The sequence below is a fragment of the Rasamsonia emersonii genome (assembly GCF_000968595.1).
Source record: "Rasamsonia emersonii CBS 393.64 chromosome Unknown ctg1118621760062, whole genome shotgun sequence".
Taxonomy (NCBI): domain Eukaryota; kingdom Fungi; phylum Ascomycota; class Eurotiomycetes; order Eurotiales; family Trichocomaceae; genus Rasamsonia; species Rasamsonia emersonii.
In genome coordinates, this window is record NW_013563225.1 from 1 (window position 1) to 18,044 (window position 18,044).

At 51.2% G+C, this 18,044-nt stretch overlaps 8 protein-coding genes across 8 annotated transcripts; 3 read left to right on the forward strand and 5 right to left on the reverse strand.

Moving 5' to 3' along the window:
* Positions 1-338: 338 nt before the first annotated feature.
* On the forward strand, positions 339-3,872 carry T310_3280 (Chromosome segregation protein SudA; the record flags this gene model as incomplete). Its single annotated transcript, XM_013473819.1, has 4 exons — positions 339-376; positions 450-609; positions 663-1,873; positions 1,928-3,872. 4 exons carry the CDS (start codon positions 339-341, stop codon positions 3,870-3,872), a joined length of 3,354 nt encoding a protein of 1,117 aa, XP_013329273.1.
* A 660-nt stretch (positions 3,873-4,532) lies between these two features.
* On the reverse strand, positions 4,533-5,512 carry T310_3281 (uncharacterized protein; the record flags this gene model as incomplete). The annotated part of the gene is made up of 3 exons (XM_013473820.1): positions 4,533-4,556; positions 4,691-5,184; positions 5,389-5,512. The coding sequence occupies 3 exons, from the start codon at positions 5,510-5,512 to the stop codon at positions 4,533-4,535; spliced, it is 642 nt and encodes a 213-aa protein (XP_013329274.1).
* Positions 5,513-6,031: 519 nt separating this feature from the next.
* T310_3282 (Cytochrome-b5 reductase) lies at positions 6,032-7,182 on the forward strand (the record flags this gene model as incomplete). The annotated part of the gene is made up of 4 exons (XM_013473821.1): positions 6,032-6,036; positions 6,106-6,251; positions 6,326-6,951; positions 7,033-7,182. 4 exons carry the CDS (start codon positions 6,032-6,034, stop codon positions 7,180-7,182), a joined length of 927 nt encoding a protein of 308 aa, XP_013329275.1.
* Positions 7,183-7,555: 373 nt separating this feature from the next.
* On the reverse strand, positions 7,556-8,681 carry T310_3283 (uncharacterized protein; the record flags this gene model as incomplete). Its single annotated transcript, XM_013473822.1, has 2 exons — positions 7,556-8,320; positions 8,409-8,681. The coding sequence occupies 2 exons, from the start codon at positions 8,679-8,681 to the stop codon at positions 7,556-7,558; spliced, it is 1,038 nt and encodes a 345-aa protein (XP_013329276.1).
* Positions 8,682-9,515: 834 nt separating this feature from the next.
* On the forward strand, positions 9,516-11,883 carry T310_3284 (Arginine--tRNA ligase; the record flags this gene model as incomplete). Its single annotated transcript, XM_013473823.1, has 4 exons — positions 9,516-9,767; positions 9,832-11,129; positions 11,195-11,608; positions 11,880-11,883. 4 exons carry the CDS (start codon positions 9,516-9,518, stop codon positions 11,881-11,883), a joined length of 1,968 nt encoding a protein of 655 aa, XP_013329277.1.
* A 232-nt stretch (positions 11,884-12,115) lies between these two features.
* T310_3285 (uncharacterized protein) lies at positions 12,116-13,018 on the reverse strand (the record flags this gene model as incomplete). Its single annotated transcript, XM_013473824.1, has 1 exon — positions 12,116-13,018. The coding sequence occupies one exon, from the start codon at positions 13,016-13,018 to the stop codon at positions 12,116-12,118; it is 903 nt and encodes a 300-aa protein (XP_013329278.1).
* An 883-nt stretch (positions 13,019-13,901) lies between these two features.
* T310_3286 (uncharacterized protein) lies at positions 13,902-15,549 on the reverse strand (the record flags this gene model as incomplete). The annotated part of the gene is made up of 5 exons (XM_013473825.1): positions 13,902-14,337; positions 14,492-14,709; positions 14,770-14,844; positions 14,894-15,423; positions 15,486-15,549. The coding sequence occupies 5 exons, from the start codon at positions 15,547-15,549 to the stop codon at positions 13,902-13,904; spliced, it is 1,323 nt and encodes a 440-aa protein (XP_013329279.1).
* Positions 15,550-16,147: 598 nt separating this feature from the next.
* Positions 16,148-17,928, reverse strand: T310_3287 (beta-glucosidase / metallopeptidase; the record flags this gene model as incomplete). The annotated part of the gene is made up of 5 exons (XM_013473826.1): positions 16,148-16,599; positions 16,653-16,946; positions 17,000-17,194; positions 17,258-17,660; positions 17,827-17,928. 5 exons carry the CDS (start codon positions 17,926-17,928, stop codon positions 16,148-16,150), a joined length of 1,446 nt encoding a protein of 481 aa, XP_013329280.1.
* Positions 17,929-18,044: the final 116 nt, after the last annotated feature.

Genomic DNA, 18,044 nt, shown 5'->3' on the forward strand with positions numbered 1-18,044 from the left:
TGACGTCGAGGGCCATGTGTGCCCGCTTGCAAGCCCCGCACTGCTAGCGCCCGCAGCAAAAGCGGCGACGGGTTTGGCCTTTTCGGCTAGGCGGTGTGGCCGGAAAACGCGTGAGCGAGACTGCAAGCACCAGCACGCCCGTCCACGCGTTCAGCGAACCAGCAGCAATCGGTCGCAAAGAAAGCATCAACCGGTCTTCTTCTCAGGTGCTCCAGTGTCGCAATCGATCTCAGACAGCCTGCCTGGAGTGCTGCAATTGATCTGGGTCTGATCGCCATCCAGTGATGCTGGAATCGCCCTAAAGGACCCTCCGTCGCGCTGCGCGTGTCTCTGTCAAGATGTATATCAAGCAGATCATCATCCAAGGCTTTAAGAGGTGCGTTACTGTAGAGTCTCCTGCTAAGCACAAGCTGCGATGTGTGATGCTGACCGTGTTTCTTGAATGGCAGCTACAAGGACCAGACGGTCATCGAACCTTTTTCGCCGAAGCACAATGTCATCGTCGGTCGCAACGGTTCAGGGAAGAGTAACTTCTTCGCTGCCATTCGGTTTGTTCTCAGCGATGCCTATACTCAGATGGGAAGGGAAGAGCGTCAGGCTCTTCTGCACGTACGTTGCTGAAGCCATTTGTTGTGAGCGACGGCAGAACTGACACTGAGCAGGAGGGCTCCGGTTCTGCCGTAATGTCCGCATACGTCGAGATCATCTTCGATAACTCCGATGAACGATTCCCCACGGGAAAGCCAGAGGTGGTTCTCCGCAGAACCATAGGACTCAAGAAGGATGAATACACCTTGGACCACAAGAATGCGACCAAGGCCGATGTCATGAACCTGCTAGAGTCCGCCGGCTTCTCGCGATCGAACCCGTATTACATCGTGCCTCAGGGCCGTGTGACTACTCTGACCAATATGAAAGATTCGGAGCGCTTGATGCTGCTGAAGGAAGTAGCTGGAACTCAGGTTTATGAGGCACGCCGCGCGGAGTCTCTGAAGATTATGAACGAAACCAACAACAAGAGAGCCAAAATCGATGAGCTCCTAGATTACATCAACGAGCGGCTTCGGGAGCTCGAGGAGGAAAAGGACGAACTCCGGAACTACCAGGAGCAAGACCGAGAGAGGAGATGTCTCGAGTACACAATCTACTCGCGCGAGCAGGCAGAAATTGCAAATGCCCTTGAAGCCCTTGAAGGACAGAGGCAGACAGGTGTCGAGGACACAGATACGAATCGAGAGCATTTTATTCAGGGGGAGAAAGAAATGGCTCAGATTGACGCGGAAATTGCCGAATGCAAGCAGCAGATCGAGTTCCTTAAAGTGGACAAAGCACAGCTAGAAGACGAGCGCCGCGAGACCTCCCGAGCTTTGGCTCAGGTGGAATTGCAGGCGAAGGCCCTGGCAGATGGCCAGTCTGCCGCGCAGCAGTCGAAGGCACGCCACGATACGGATCTCAAATCTGTCAAAGAAGCCATCCAGAAACGTGAAAGTGAGCTTCAAGAGCTGATTCCTCGGTTCAACGCCGCCAAGGAACAGGAGGATAAGGTCAAAGTTCAGCTGGACGAAGCAGAGACTGTACGCCAGCGGCTGTATGCCAAACAAGGAAGGAATTCCCGTTTCAGAAACAAGTCCGAGCGAGATAAATGGCTCCAGAAGGAAATTCAGGAGACTAGGAATTCCATTACGTCTGTCAAGGCTGTCAGGGCGCAGACCAGCGAGGATATCAAAGAGCTTGAGAACAGCATTGCTCTTTTGGAGCCTGAAATCGAATCTCTCCGCAAACAGATTGATGGCAGGGGCGATGCGATGCAATCTATCGAGCAAGAGGTACAGGCTGCCAAGGATGAGAGAGACCGCCTTATGGACCAGAGAAAGTGAGTCACACTTTCAGTTAACATTCGTTGTGCGTTTTACTTACTGGATATTAGGGAACTATGGAGAGAGGAAGCGAAACTCGACTCGGTGCTGGCAAATGCCTCTCATGAAGTCGAGCGAGCCGAACGGAATCTATCACAAATGATGGATAATAACACGAGTCGTGGAATTGCTGCTGTTCGCAGGATCAAGCGCCAATACAACCTCGAAGGTGTCTATGGGACCTTGGCCGAATTGCTTGAAGTGAATGACCGATACCGCACGGCTGTTGAGGTTACCGCTGGCCAAAGCCTTTTCCATTACGTTGTTGATACCGATGACACCGCGACCAAAGTTCTTGAGGTCCTGCAAAAGGAGAAAGCTGGCAGGGTCACATTTATGCCTCTCAACCGACTAAAGCCTCGTACTGTAAACCTGCCTAAGGCTAGCGATGCTATTCCCATGATTGAGAAGTTACAGTTTGACCCTGCCTATGAGAAGGCATTCATGCACGTGTTTGGAAAGACAATCATCTGCCCGAATCTGCAAGTCGCGTCACAGTATGCCAGAAGCCATGGTGTGAACGCCATCACTCCGGAGGGTGATCGCTCTGATAAGCGGGGTGCCTTGACTGGTGGTTTCCACGATTCTAGGCAGTCGCGTCTTGAGGCTGTGAAGAATCTCGCAAAATGGCGCGACGAATATGAAGCCAAGAAGAATCGTGCAAATGAGATTCGCAAGGAATTAGAGAGGCTGGATCAGATTATCACCCAAGCTGTTGGTGAATTACAGAAGCTCGAGCAGCGGAGACAGCAAGTCCAGGGCAGCAGTGGGCCAATGCGACAAGAGCTTAGGAGCAAACGCGATTTACTTCAGAACAGAAACGACAACCTCGATGCCAAACAACGAGCTCTCCGAAATCTTGATGCAAATCTGTCCGCATTAGAGAGTCAGGTTAATGCTCTGGAGGCAGAGATGTCGTCTCCGTTCCAAAAGGCGCTGACGGCCGAAGAAGAGGCACAGTTGGAGACTCTCGGCTCTACGGTACAGAATCTTCGACGTCAATATTCAGAGCTCTCTAGCCGACGCAGTGAGCTTGAGGCTCGAAAGTCGGTCTTGGAAGTTGAACTGCGAGAGAATTTGTATCCGCGTCTCGACCAGCTTAGCAGCCAAGAGCTTGACTTAAGAGAAGATGCCATCCAGGGTAACCTCAAAGAGAGCCAACGAGAGATGAAGAAGCTCAGCAGTGCCTTGGAGAAGATCAATCAGCGTCTCCAACAGGTGGATGCCTCGATTGAGCAGAGTAATGGGCAGATCTCTCAGTTGGAACGCCGCAAAGCCGAGATACGGAACGAACTGGAGGCCCTTGCCAAGTCCATCGAGAAGCATCAGAGGAGGATGGAGAAGAGCATGCAGAAGAAGGCTGCACTGACCAAGCAGGCGGCAGAGTGCAGCGCCAATATCCGTGATTTGGGCGTTTTGCCAGACGAGGCATTTACCAAATATAAGGACGTGGATTCCAACACTCTGGTGAAGAAGCTACATAAGGTTAACGAGTCCTTGAAAAAGTACTCTCACGTCAACAAAAAGGCCTTTGAACAGTACAACAATTTCACCAAGCAACGTGAGGCGTTGACTAAGAGAAGAGAAGAGCTGGATGCATCTCAGAAGTCGATTGATGAGTTGATTACGGTGCTGGATCAGAGAAAGGACGAAGCGATTGAGCGAACATTCAAACAGGTCTCCCGTGAATTCGCCAATATATTTGAAAAGCTCGTTCCCACCGGCCGGGGCCGTCTGATCATCCAGCGGAAGACGGATCGGGCACTTCGACAGGACAACGAGATTGAGTCTGAAGACGAAGATCGCCGTGATAGTGTTGAAAACTACGTTGGCGTGGGCATCAGTGTCAGTTTCAACAGCAAGCACGACGAGCAGCAGCGGATTCAGCAGCTCAGTGGTGGGCAAAAGAGTATGCAATTCCCCTCCGTGCTCGAACTGTTAGATCTTTGCTTTTGACTAACAAATCTATCCATCTAGGTCTGTGTGCTCTTGCCTTGGTCTTCGCTATCCAGGCTTGTGACCCGGCACCATTCTATCTTTTCGACGAAATCGACGCCAATCTGGACGCGCAATACCGCACAGCGGTGGCCCAGATGCTGAAGTCCATCTCAGAATCTACCAACGGACAATTCATCTGCACCACATTCCGTCCTGAGATGCTTCACGTGGCGGAGAAATGCTACGGCGTTAGCTTCCGGAACAAGGCCAGTTCGATCGATGTTGTGTCGAAAGAGGAAGCCCTGAAGTTCGTCGAGGAGCAGAAGACTTAGAGGGTGGCTGTTGTCATCGTCTTTCGGATATCTGTGATTTCTCATTCTTTGCTGTTTAAGGGGCTATGTGTACGGTATGAAGGTATGACGAACGGGCTAGGGCTTATTGTTTTCTTCCGTTGTGCGAAAGGGGGGCGCTGTGCTTGTTGCTGATCGTTTTATTTTTATTTTTATTCCATTTTTTCCTTTTTCTTGCTGCTAATTCGCCTGTTGTAGTTTTTATTCTCCTTTTTCGTTTTTACCCTCCTGGAAGTTATGCACTATTCTGAGTTTACTCGCCTTCGCTTGATTTGATGGGATGGATGAATGTATGTATATGGGTGCAATAGTGAAATCTCTTCGACTTTCACTTCTTATTTGTATTCAAAGTCTACCATAATATATTTATACCTATTGTGTCTATATCATTACATACGTGATGATTTGTGCGATTGTCAACTGTCACCGGACGATTCCTGGCTCTCCGGTCCACTCAGTGATGATGTCTTCCGGCACATCCCTCACCAAGACATGTATGTGCTCCAAACTGCGAACACTCTGCAAAGCAGCCCAGTTCTTGAACCATAGAACATGGTTTCTGGCCTTGTCTGAGAAATGCGGGTCGCGCTCCAGACGGGCGACGAAGGTCCGGGTGACAAAGTCCTCGATCAACGCGCGAGACTCGTCCGTGACATCGCCATTTTCAGGCTTCACGGCGATGGGCGTCTTGGACCAGACGACGAGGTGGGTGACGTCTGGCGTAACGCCATAGGGCCAGTCGTTGCGGAGGATCTTGAAGTCTGCCGGATCGGCAAAGGGGGTTGGGTTCTTGAACGGAATTACCGGGGTACTCCCCGCTGCGGAACTAGGTTGATGCCACCGCAGACGCTCCTGGCAGATGTAGTTGGTGATGCTGCCATACTCCGCTTTGATTTTGTTCGACCAGGCGATGTATCGGACCAGATCGGAAGGCTTCCGTTTCAGAGCCCCCAGATCGTTCCGAGCTGATGTGGGGGAGACTAGTCAGTTTTATATTCGGTATGGCATAGCTAAAGAAGTCGGAAGGCGACAGAAGAAACAAAGATGAAGGCCATGAGAGGTGGGGAGATCTGATTGCGGGGAGAAACACAAAAGAGGAGAGAATGGAATGAGGGGCAGGCAATGACTAGATGTTTTATAAAAAGCAATCTCTTCCAGTAAACAAAAATCGTTATCTCTCTTACCGATAATATCTTTCAGATTTTCCCAGTCATGGTAGACGAACTCCTCGTCGGTCTGGGACAGCACCTGGCGGTCCACTTCGGTCAGATTGAAAGGTGGGGGTTCGTGAGCGGAGGGAGAACCCATTCCAACAATTGCCTGTCACGTCACTCTATAGAATAACAAAAGCAGTATTATCTGAGCAAGATATGGAAGCTGGATTGGACCTAGTTAGCGCTGTCAAGGGATCACCGGATCTGATACGGAGTAATAGGCCAGGTAGATAAAACCCAGAACGGGAAACCTGTATCACTGGCCAAGAGATACTTAGGTAAGAGTCTATTGTTTGTTACTTCGGGGCCCCTCTGTCTCTGCTGTCTGCGGGGAGTCGAAGGAGTCGGGAATCGCACCTTCGGGTAGCTTTTCCGGGAATGGATCTCGCTTCCCAACGCTCGCAGTTCTGGAGTCTGGAGACTTAGTTGCAGATTTACCGCCTGGTGGGAGCGTTTAGCGTCGGAGGGAGGTATCCGACGCTTGGGCTTTGCTTGCACCCCGGAGGCCGAGATAACTCCCTCCCCTTACCTACACACACGACGTCCGCAATCACTTCTCTTTTCCCTCTTTGTCTCCCGTCCTCGCCTCCGTTACGGACGTAAGCTAGCCAAGATGAGGTCTGTCACAAGTCGAAATCTGAGCTCGTCCACTGCACTCAATGGATGCTGACTGTCGTGTCTCCGCAGCGGGCTCTTCTCTCGAGAAAACATCAACGGGATCATTATTCCTTCGGTCCTGCTCATCGCAGGCACCTCCATTGTCAAGCTGGAATGGGTTCCCTATGCTGTCGCAGTGGCAGCGGTCCTTTCTGCCTGGAAGGTCTTCAGCAATCGTACGTGAATTCCCCAACTTAGCCTCTGTGCGAAGTCGAAAGAACTGCGCTGACTGCTCCATTGCTTTCGTTAGGTCCGCGCAAGGTGTTGAATCCCAATGAGTTCCAGGAGTTTGTCCTCAAGGAAAAGACTATGGTGTCCCACAATGTCGCCATCTACCGCTTCGCCCTGCCTCGTCCCACCGACATCCTTGGCCTGCCCGTTGGGCAACACATCTCTCTTGCTGCTACGATCCCTGGTCAGCCGAAGGAGGTGGTTCGGTCCTACACTCCGATCACGTCTGACAACGAGAAAGGCTACTTCGATCTGCTCGTCAAGACGTATCCGCAGGGCAACATCTCCAAGTACCTTGACAACCTGAAGATCGGGCAGACAATGAAGGTGAAGGGCCCCAAGGGAGCAATGGTCTACACACCCAACATGGCCCGCCACATTGGTATGATCGCGGGTGGAACCGGTATTACGCCCATGTTGCAGATTATCAAGGCCATTATTCGCGGCAGACCGAGGAACGGCGGCAACGACACCACCAAGGTGGATCTGATCTTTGCCAACGTCAACCCGGAAGATATCCTGCTCAAGGACGAGCTGGACCAGCTTGCGAAGGAAGACGACGGCTTCAATGTCTACTACGTGCTGAACAACCCGCCCGAGGGCTGGCAGGGCGGTGTGGGTTTCGTGACTGCGGACATGATCAAGGTAAGTCGTTCCATGTCCGCGCGAGGTCTTGAGATTCCTCTGTGTGTAAGTAAGTCGAGTCTAACCAGTATCATCTTTCAGGAACATCTCCCTGCGCCCGCCCCCGATGTCAAGATTCTGCTCTGTGGTCCGCCTCCGATGGTGAGCGCTATGAAGAAGGCTACCGAATCGTTGGGATACGCCAAGGCAAGGCCAGTCAGCAAACTCGAAGATCAGGTCTTCGCCTTCTAAACTTGGGAATCAATGCGTTCCCAAGAGAGGTAACGCGTCGAGACTGGGTTGTTCCAATTTCCGCGGTGTTATCTTCTATCCTGCGGTTCAGCAAGATGGTTGTTGCCGCCTATTTGTCAACGCTGTTGTGAAGTTGACTCTACGATACGTTCAATTTCTGTGTGGATATAGGGTTCTCGCGTTGTATCTAAATTCAACGTTATGGGATGATTGATTCCAGCGAGATTGCCGGGTGTCTTTTTTCGGTAGACTTTGTGTTGATCCATGACGGATCTAGGGGTTATGTCACTTGAAGGACAATAGAAAAGTTACATCAACATCGCCAAACAAATTAATTTATAGATATTAGTAATATACTGTCGTAAATTGTACTCTATGTTGTTGTTTGTAACTCCACCAACCCGTCTATCATTTGAAGAAACTTCCGGCGGTACTCTTCGGCCGTGGTGGTGATGGTCATCGGACCCTTACGCCCAACGACATTGAACGTCTGCACGATAGTGGTCAAAGCCTGAGCATGCAACGTGTGCTTTGCCCAGAAGAAATCAAGCAGCACGGTGCGATACTTCCATTTTCCATCAGTCGAGGGGACGCCTGCGCGCCATTGACTTGTGCGCACATTGGTATTGCCAGGCTGCAGGTGCGCTGGGAAACGCACCAAGAAAAGCGAGTAATCGACCGTGTTTGCCGATTGTAGGAAGCCTGTGTCTTCCTCAATCATCTGTCTTAAGTCACTGTACTGCTCCCGCGTGATTCGGATCTTGTCGTTAAAGACGTCGAATGGCTTCCGCATCACGCTCTCACTCCTCAGCGATTCGGGGAGAAGGTCCCGCTTAGGATAGAAATAGTCGATCGGCTTTAGGTCGTACGTTTCCCATTTGTCCCCCTCGCGCTCGGCCTGTCTGTCGCAGAGGACGTTTTCCATAATGACATGATGCGTCGGAACGAACTTCAACATGGCACCGAGCGTACAGTATGGCGCAACCAGGAAATCGGTGATGCGCACGAGAAGCGAGTCCGGATGGCTGCTCATGTAGTCGGAATACGGCTGTAGGAGTTCCTCCTCGAAGAAGGAGTGCTCAAAGTGTCGAGGAAGGCTCTTGATGAGGAATTTCGAGTTGGCTGTCCTGAAGAACGTCTGTTACAGAACACATATATTAACCACTTTCAAGTTTGTTCTTTTTTTTTTCAAGTAAAACAGAAGATAGATAGCACGCATCACCCACAGAGCCAGAATAGCCCAGATCCCCCATGGGTTCTACCCTCCCTTGGCCTTTCTCGCAGTGGAACGAGCGCTTGTATTCCTCCTCGTCGATGTTCCACACCTCCGTCCGGAGCTGTCGAAACAGCTCAGCGGACAGCCGAACCAATCTGATGCGCCAGATCGTGAAGAAGGCCAGGATAAAGGCGAGGACGGTCTTCTTGTGGACATGGTGCGGGTCGCGCAGAAGCGCTCGATAGATCGACCGACTGATCTCGGACTGGCGCTTTTTACCCATGATCGCGGAGTCGCACGATAGAGCCGTGGACGCTGGCAAAAATACAAAATAGAAATACGCAGAGGGACATATTCTGGAGACCAGCTATCGACAGCGTAGAAATTATGTTCTAGTAGATAGAGCTGCGGTACCTGACTGACGTCACGAAGCGGTAACTTAAACACGCTTGAGAAAATATATCCTGGTCTGTGTACTGCTATACTATATGGCTTTATTATTACCTATTTTCGAGTAGGTTCCCATTCTATTCCTCATAACCTTTCGCCATATTATGTAGTGTACGCGTATGCATTTGGCAGAATATATAGTTTATCCGTGGATCTACTTCCCAGCGGGTTTCGTACCATATTCTCTGTCATATTCTGTCCTAACCGGGTCACAATGCATATCCCTTACCAATCTGCAATTTTGTCCATTTTTTATCTCCCACTAATCAGGAGTGGGCGTATTTCATGAATCTGCTGCCCTCATAGTATGTGTCACGTGAGCAGACATCAGGGCTAGGGCTTCTCACGTGGCAGGTCTTCCACCCCTCCTTCTTCACCGCCTTGGGCAGTATGGATGACTGGTTGATCGAATTAAGGAAAAAAAAAAGTTCGCCTCTGACTCGATCCCTCTCCGCTTATGGGCCGCCATCTGCTGAGCGGGGCCTGGCGACTTTCAGACGCCTTCTTGCAGCACTGGCAGTTTGCCAGCCCTACAGTCAATTCCCTTTCTGCGCAGTTCTCCTGCATTCAGCGATCACGGACTTCCTCCTTTCAACGCCGTGGTTTTCGTCTCGACACCATCCTACGCGCGCAGCCCCGCGATTTCAACCGGGACCGTCGCACAATCATGAGCTCCGGTTCGCAGGGCCCTGCAGAGGGCCAGGCGTCGACCGCTGTTCCGGCGATCGAGAGTCTGTCCCTTCATTCTACCACCGAACAGTCCAAGTTCCCTAACTGCTTCCCGTCCTTGAACCCTGTCGACATTTATCGAGAGCATATCGCCGAGAACTTAGGTCAGGCGACGGGAATTGACCCGCTGAAGATCTATCAGAGGTTGGCATGGACGAGTACCTTGGACAAGGGCGACCTTGTGCTTCCGGTATGAATGACATGTCTGCAAGGAGAAACGTACTTTTCGCAATGCTGACAGCCCCCGTCACCAGGTTCCGGCACTACAAATCAAGGATAAGAAGCCGGAAGTCCTATGCGCTGAGCTGGCCGAGAAATTCCCCCCGTCTGACCTTATTTACCCTCCGACGCCGGCTGGGTCCCACCTGCAGTTCTTCTTCAAACCACAGCCCCTGACGCAGACCGTCTTGGGCCGGATTCTGAAGGAGAAGACGACCTATGGTACCAACGGAAACATGGGTCTGCGTGACCCGTCTGATCCGTCGAAGGGGAAGAAGCGGATCATTATCGAGTTCTCGTCTCCCAATATTGCGAAGCCCTTCCATGCTGGCCACCTGCGCAGCACTATCATCGGAGGTTTCCTCGCCAACTTGTACACGATTACCGGATGGGAGGTGATCAGGATGAACTACCTCGGAGATTGGGGAAAGCAGTATGGGCTGCTGGCAAATGGATATAAGAAATATGGCAACGAAGCCGAACTCACCAAGGATCCTATCAACCACCTGTTCGACGTCTACGTGAAGATCAACAATGATGTCGCCAACCAGGAGGGTCCGATCAAGGAGCTTAGGGAGCAGATCAAGGTCAAGAAGGAGAAGAACGAAGACGTGACGGAGCTCGAAAATCAGCTACAGAAGCTCATTGACGAGAGCGAGGACGAGAAGGCCCGTCGGTACTTCAAGAGCATGGAAGACGGCGACCCGGAGGCTCTTGCGCTCTGGAAGCGATTCCGTGATCTTAGTATTGAAAAGTACAAGCAGACGTACGCTCGTCTCAACATCGACTTCGATGTCTACTCCGGTGAGTCTCAGATCAAGCCTGAGAGCTTGAAGGCGGCGTATGAGGCTATGGAGAAGGCCGGCGTGTCAGAGCGCTCCGAGGGAGCGGTGATTGTCGATTTCACCAAGCATGGAGCGAAGAAGCTCGGAAAGGCGATCATTGTTCGCAAGGATGGCACGCCTCTGTACCTCACCCGTGATATCGGTGCCATCTTGGAACGTGACCAGGAATACCACTTCGACAAGATGATCTATGTTGTCGCGGCGCAGCAGGATCTGCACTTGGCGCAGCTCTTCAAGGTTACGGAGCTGATGGGTTACAAGGACCTCGCGGCTCGTTGCCAGCACGTCAACTTTGGCATGGTGCGAGGCATGAGCACGCGGAAAGGGACTGTGAAGTTCTTGGACGACATCTTGAGAGATGTCGGTGACAAGATGCATGAAGTCATGAAGAAGAACACGGCCAAGTACGAGCAGGTCGAAGACCCTTACAAGACGGCCGATATTCTGGGTATTACTGCGGTCATGGTACAGGATATGACTGGAAAGCGGTATGTCCGACTTCTTCATTTTTTTCACCCGTCGCGAATGGGACGTTTATCTGATTAAATTCTAGGGTGAATGGCTACGACTTCAACCTTGAAGCCATGACGTCGTTCGAAGGCGACACGGGTCCTTACCTGCAGTACGCACACGCCCGTCTGTGCTCGATGACGCGCAAGTCGGGTCTGAAACGGGAGGACCTGGAGAGTGCCGATCTGAGCCTCTTGACGGAGGAGCACGCGACAGATCTTGTGCGTCTGCTGGCGCAGTGGCCAGATGTGGTGTTGAACACGTACAAGACGCTGGAGCCGACGACGGTGTTGACGTACCTGTTCCGGATGACGCACATCCTGAGCTCGGGCTACGACGTGCTGAAGGTCATCGGCAGCGAGCCGGAGGTGGCCAAGGCGCGCATGGCGCTGTACGAGTCGGCCAGGCAGGTCCTGTATAACGGCATGAGGCTGCTTGGTCTCAGCCCGGTTGATCGGTATGTCGTAGTCATCTTATTTATATATACGTATCTAACCAATTGTTCTCTAGGATGTGATTTGTTTTTATTTGAGCGAGGTGCGGACTTTGCTGGTTTTTTATACCTCCCTTCTAGAAAGCCGGTGAAATCAATCATCCTAGCGTGGAAGAAACACAACATAAGCGTACAGTACAAAGCAGACAAAAAAGAAAGATACCTATTAGAAGAAGATCTAACTAACTGTAGGAATCTTGGCTTACTTCGTTCGTTACTTACTTTTACTGCCTAGGTAGGGATCAATAAATAAAATGTCATTTACAAAAAAACACCTTTATTTTTTTTTAAAAGGAAAAATCTCTATCTAGAGAAAGGCCATCACTGTTAAGTAAGGGTATGTTGCAATTATAATTTCAGAATAAGAAAAAAAATAACTTATCTAATTATTATTAAAGATATCGCTTGTATTAATATACGGGACATATGACATACATACATACATACATATACTTAACAGACATTACTGCTTTACGTGGAAAGACCATCAACCAAAATCCACTGCAGCTTCTCTGCCAGTTTCTGCTCTGTGTTCTGCTTCTTATTCTGCTTCTTCTTCTCCTCCTTCCGGCTTTCCTTGAGGGCCTTCTTTTCTACCTTCCGAATGTCGCGAGATACCTGGTCGGCGCTCAACTTGTCGAGGAGGTTTCGCTCTGTTCGCGGAGGTAAGCTTGTGGCTACCGTGTCGCTCACGCAATCCCTCAGACCGAGAAGGAGACGGGTGTGAAAACTTGGTTGCTGCTCGAGTGGGACGTTTTCCTGTAAAGGCGATGCAATGATGTTCCTATCCTTCGGAAATCGGACTGCCGTCAGCAACTCCTCCGTCGAGACGAGCTGCACGCGCAGGTTCCGCGGGGCAAAGAAGCTCCTGTTGCTCTCTGACAAGAACGTCTCTGTCCGGCTCTTGCTGACGAGCGCAATGCCGCCCTTGGCGACGGCCTGCATGCTGGTTGCTGCGATCTGGGCCCAGTGGTGAGGGACCATGCCGATGAAGCCGCCTGCAAGATCGAGGACTTTCAGTGCCGGCGATGCTGAGGATACCACGTTCAGGGTGTCGATGAAGTCGATGAATCCGCGCTCTGATATTCCGTGCTGCGCGAGGATCGGCGCGTATAGGCGTTGGAAGGGCACGCCTCGGCCTTTGCCTAGCTGGGGGATGGCAATCGGTCGTTGAAGAGGTATCCTTGAAAAGGCATTGTCCTCTACCGTACCAGGATACGTGGCAGGGTTAACGTCCGACTTTCTTCTTTGCTCTGCAGCGGATGGGGAATATCCGTCTTTTGTTTGCGGATAAGCTCTGTGGGGAGTGTTCGACAGAACTCTGTGGCCGTTCTGTAAACGCGCCTGGATGATGTGCACTCCAATTCTGTTCATGTCGAGCAGAAGAATTGGCATGATATGTGCCACCACGCAGCGAGTCAGTGTGATGCTGCCCTAGCTGCTGCTCTTCACCGCGGTCAACTGGACCTGGACAACCCCCCGATGCTGGGACTGCATGTCCGGGTACTAATTGCTGCGGAGGCGCTTGACGGTAGGGATATCTGGTATCCATATCTTTCTCTCTGTAGTTCGAATGGTGAAGACGAAGAAGCAGGGGTAATAAACGATTGAATCAACGCATCGAGTAAACGAATGAGAAGAAATCGACCATGTAGTAGTCCATACGCGTAGTGTGTATGCAGTCCAGAGAGCAGCAATCTGTGCGACAAGCCATGCTTTTAAATATTCTGAAAAACACGTCACGCCAGTTCTTCTATTGTACAGTGTTCTTGCCATGGCCAGGACTGGAGGGCGCTATGAATTTCCTATTTAGGACAGGACTGTCGACTGCTGAAGGCCGCACGCTAACTGTTTTTTTGGCGCGTTTTGCGATGGCCGCTCCGTACGAGTGGCCACAGCCATGGCTAGCAGTTCACAGCACGATGGTCTGGCTTGACCCACTCAAGAAGGAAAAGATGGTTCCCGCTATCACTTCGTCAGCCCTATGCTCGAAACCACTGCCCAAGAAAGCATTGGGCTATGGCTGAGAGCAGTCCAAGATCGTGGCAAGATCGCATGCTTGCAGCGCAAGATCTTTCCCCTCTAGGCGGGTTTTGGACCGGCATATAACTGTCAGCCAAAGCCGAATCGGCCTTGCGGTTTGAGTTGCAACTTCAATGAGAGGCCACCCAGTCCACGTCCACGGTGGATGGGATTTCCTGTTAGCTTCTGTCAGGTTGATCCAATAGCGCACTCCAGTTTCCGTTTATATCTGAGATCAGCGACAAGCCACACCGTTGGCTTCAAAGTGGCCCTGTCGTGAAGCTGCTGAGAGTGATCGCATGAGTCTCAGGGTCTGTGGCTCGTATTTCACAGCCCCGAACCCGCGCACTTCGGCGATGTGTGAGATGACCCAGTCAAGCCACTGCGCCTCTTCAGAGTTCTCTTCCACGCTCCGATAGGCGACTTGTAGGGAGAACATCAGCATAAACGCGCCAGCATTGCCTCGGTAACTCAGCAGAGCGTAGGGGACCATTCTACAGATTTCGTGGGCAATGTCCTTGACGGTTCCCTGTCCTGGTAGAAGCAGGCTGGTCGAATGGTTCTGGAGACGAAAATCTTGCTGCAGAGGCACAAGTGGCAGAGAAAGGGAATTGCCCAGCCGAAAGAGAATGAGCAGGAGGGCATCGTAGACACAGATCTCGTTAACCCGGCTGTTATTCGTTGAAGAAGATGGCGGTCGAAAAAGGACAGCGCTGCATTTGCTCAAGCCCAATATCCTGCAGCTGCTCCATCTCAACAAGAAAGTGAGATTTCGAAAATTGACGCTCCCACTGCCAGCGCCAGCTGTAAAGGTCTTGAACACACGAACCCAGTCTCTGGCAGACTATCCCTCGTAGTTCAGATGCGGAGCCAAAATTCTGTTGTAGTAAGTCTGCATCTTCCAGAATGCCGGGGATATCGCACAGAATATCGAGCAAATAGTCCATAACAGACTTTGACGCTGGGCTCAGCGCCCACGGGGTGGTTTTCCACACGTCCTGTTCCAGAAAGCAACGCTTCCTTTCCACGACGTGGCCGATAGCCTGCACATTTAGTCAGTCAGCTACCAGCAGAAAATACGTTCTCTTCACCAAAATTCATACAATGATGCTCCTGGTCACCAGGAAAATCTCCTTCTCCAAGCCTGTCTGGTGGCAATACGGGCCCCTTGCTTCGATCTGGAATTGATCAGTCTCCGCAGGTCGCTAAGGCCAGGGAAGAACATACCAGCCGTCCAATCCCAATAAAATGCGTCACCCAGCCCGCTGGATCGTTGAAGGTCACCGACTCGTAAATGGCCAGAAACAAGGCGTTCGTCAACGTGGTGGCATCTACGGTGTGGAGTGCATGGAGGTCTCGACGCAGGCCGCGAAGAGCGTCGATATATAGCAAAGCTCCCTTCCGCAGGGCGCTTTGATGGTGGTGCACTTTTCCAAAGTAAGCCGCTGCGAGGGCTTGTAAGGCGGCACAATTGGGACCGCTGTGCTGCATGGCATAGACCACCCAGGGAGAAACCTGGGAGGCATGGCTGTCGACAGCTTCGGTGAAGAGACTCGCCAGCAGGTGGGAAGTAAATAGATTCTCCTCATCCTGGCTCAGGTTATTTCGCAGCAGAAAGGCAGGCGTGCTGAGCTGGCGGTCTGGCGCTGAAGAACGAGGTTCTTGCGCAGTTCTGTTCACAAACACCGGAAAAGCACGGTAGCCTTCGCATTGAAAAAGCCCTTTCTTACAGCGATCACAAACGGGGCGTCCTTCGTCTGATTGGGTCAGTACCTGTACATGCATAGAAAGGCATACACGAATGAAATTTCGAGCATACCACACTTGACCTTGCGCCTTCGACAGGTCTTGCAGCGTCGGCTCCGACCGGCGATGCCAACCATCTTCAAGCCGGCTCAAGGGGGAGCGAAGCGGTATGTTGCGATGGACAGCTACGGCGTGTATTGTACGGAGTACATTCAACTGACATAGCCTTCGTCAAATCTTGGCTAGTTCAACATGCTGCTTCCCTGATCGACAGTACTAGAGTGGTAGTGCCACTAGGGCCATTCCATATAGATGGGTACTCCGTATAGGTCTGATTACTAAGCTGCAAATAGCCTGATTACCTGGCCGCCTCCATTAGTATTTTATGAAAACTACCCACTATTAGACTCTATAGACCCAGAATAAGACTTTCTTAGAGGTTTACAGGCTGTCAGGCCGTGAGAACTTCCTTCTGAGTGCAGGAGGTCTACACCACTATTACATAAGCCCAAGTCATGTGACTTAGTATGGCACCTAAAATGGGTCGCCATTGGTGGGGCCGCTAAAACGAATGACGTGCGGAGGATCATATAGAGCCTAAAGGGGTAACTATTCCCCGAAAATCATGAGATGGACAAGAACAGAATGATGAGCTTTACAAGCCAAATTCAATGAATTCCATCACATTTATTCCACATCCAGATCACAAGTACTCTCACAAGACCTTGTCTCTGGTTAAGGAATAACCACCCGCCCGCTCAACGACAGATCCCTACTGCTCGCACCAACATACACCTCGTATGTCCCACGCTGCAAGACCCAGGCCTGATCCACAGCACTCCATCTGGAGAGATCTCTTCTCGTCAGAGCGAAGCGGATCTGTTTCGATTCACCGGGATTCATGAACGTCTTGGCAAAGCCTCGCAATTGTTTAACAGCAGTACTATCGCCAGGGAAAGCGACGTACAGCTGGGAGACCTCTGCAGCTGCCATTTGCCCTGTGTTCTTAACCATTGCTTCCGCTCGTAGAATCACGTCCCAGAGTGAGGCGAGTCCGCCGGGCAGGACGGTCGAGTTGGGAGGGTAGTACGAGGTGGAGGCGTTTGGGTACAATGACAAACGAAGGTCGTCGTATTCGAACGTGGTATAGCTCAGGCCGAATCCAAACTCATAGCGCGGGACGATGCCTTTCGCACGTCGAAATAGCAATAGTCAATGCTCGTTCCTTCGGTGAAGTCACTCTGCGGGAAAACGCTGTATCGGCCTTCAGGCAACGCTGGAGAGAGAACGTTGTAATCTGACTCGTTTCTCGCCACCGTGTAGGGGAGTTTTCCAGAGGGAGACTTGTACCCGTACAGCAGCTGGACGAGCGCGCGACCGCTCTCTTGGCCCGGAAGATGGGCGAACATGACGGCCGTCACGTTCGGATGGTCGATCCACTGGTCGACAAGGCGGATGCCCGCGTTGTGGATGATGACGATGGTGTTGTTGCATTTCGAGGCGATGTTCAGGACGAGGGCATCGGAATAGTCGTCTTGATCCATTAGGAGATGTTCACGAAGTCCACGTACGTTTATGGAGTCCTACCGTGCAGGCCAACACGATCAAACCCTTCTGCAGAAAAAGCATTGATGAAGACGAGACAGGCAGACGACTCGGCGTCGACGTTGGGAGAAACGGAATCAAAATCCCAAAAGAGGCCGGTGTTGTCTTTGTGTGCTTGCTCCAGGATTGCATCGAACGGTGCTGAGATATAAGGTGGAGCATTTGCACCGCTCCCGCCTGATGATTACAAGTATTAGCTTGGTTGCCAACAGAAATTCCGTAAGATTGTCATGAACGTACCACCACTGATAATCGTCCCCCCAGCTGCGTACTGCGGTAGCGTCCCTGTCCCACTCAGCAATTCGAGAAATGCCTGAGTAACGTTGCTCGATTCATATCCGAAGCCCCAGCCACTGATACCAAAGGTCGCAGGACTGGGGACGTTCATCTTGCGCGGCGCAAGACAATCATATCCAAACAGAGAGAGCAATCTGGGCCTTTTCAGCGGCAGGGCATTGTTGGCATTCTTCACCAGGACGTGTCCTTCAACAGCACTGTCAAGGAGAATCTGTTTCGAATCCGGGTGGTAATGACGGAAGAATTGACACTTGCACCAGAGACTAAGGCGCAGAGGATCGACAAATAAAGAAGGATCATCGTTGGATGCATTCTGGATTCTGGACAAGATGTAGGGCTGGAAGGCCTGTTTGGAAAAAAAAAAGTCATAGGGCGACAGAAAACAATCTTGTTAAGAGAACTTGACAGAACTATATATGTTGAAAGGTACAATGATAATTAATTTGAAAAAGAATGAGAAGGACAGAGATCGAATCTGCTGATCCAAAACGAAGCATGCTCACAGATTATACCGCTTCAGGGTTCTCTCGACGTGCAAGAATAAGAGATGAGAAAATGCCGAGGTTTTTCCCAACAACTGCGCCATTGAAGATGATCCTCGTGCCTAGGTACATGGCTGTGCAATAGTATGGTGTTCGTCCCAGGCTGCTGGGAAGCATTAAAATGCTTAAACTACGCTCGAGCCAAAGTGTATCGCAAAATGCGCCCGATTGGGTTTAGCGGCCGTCCG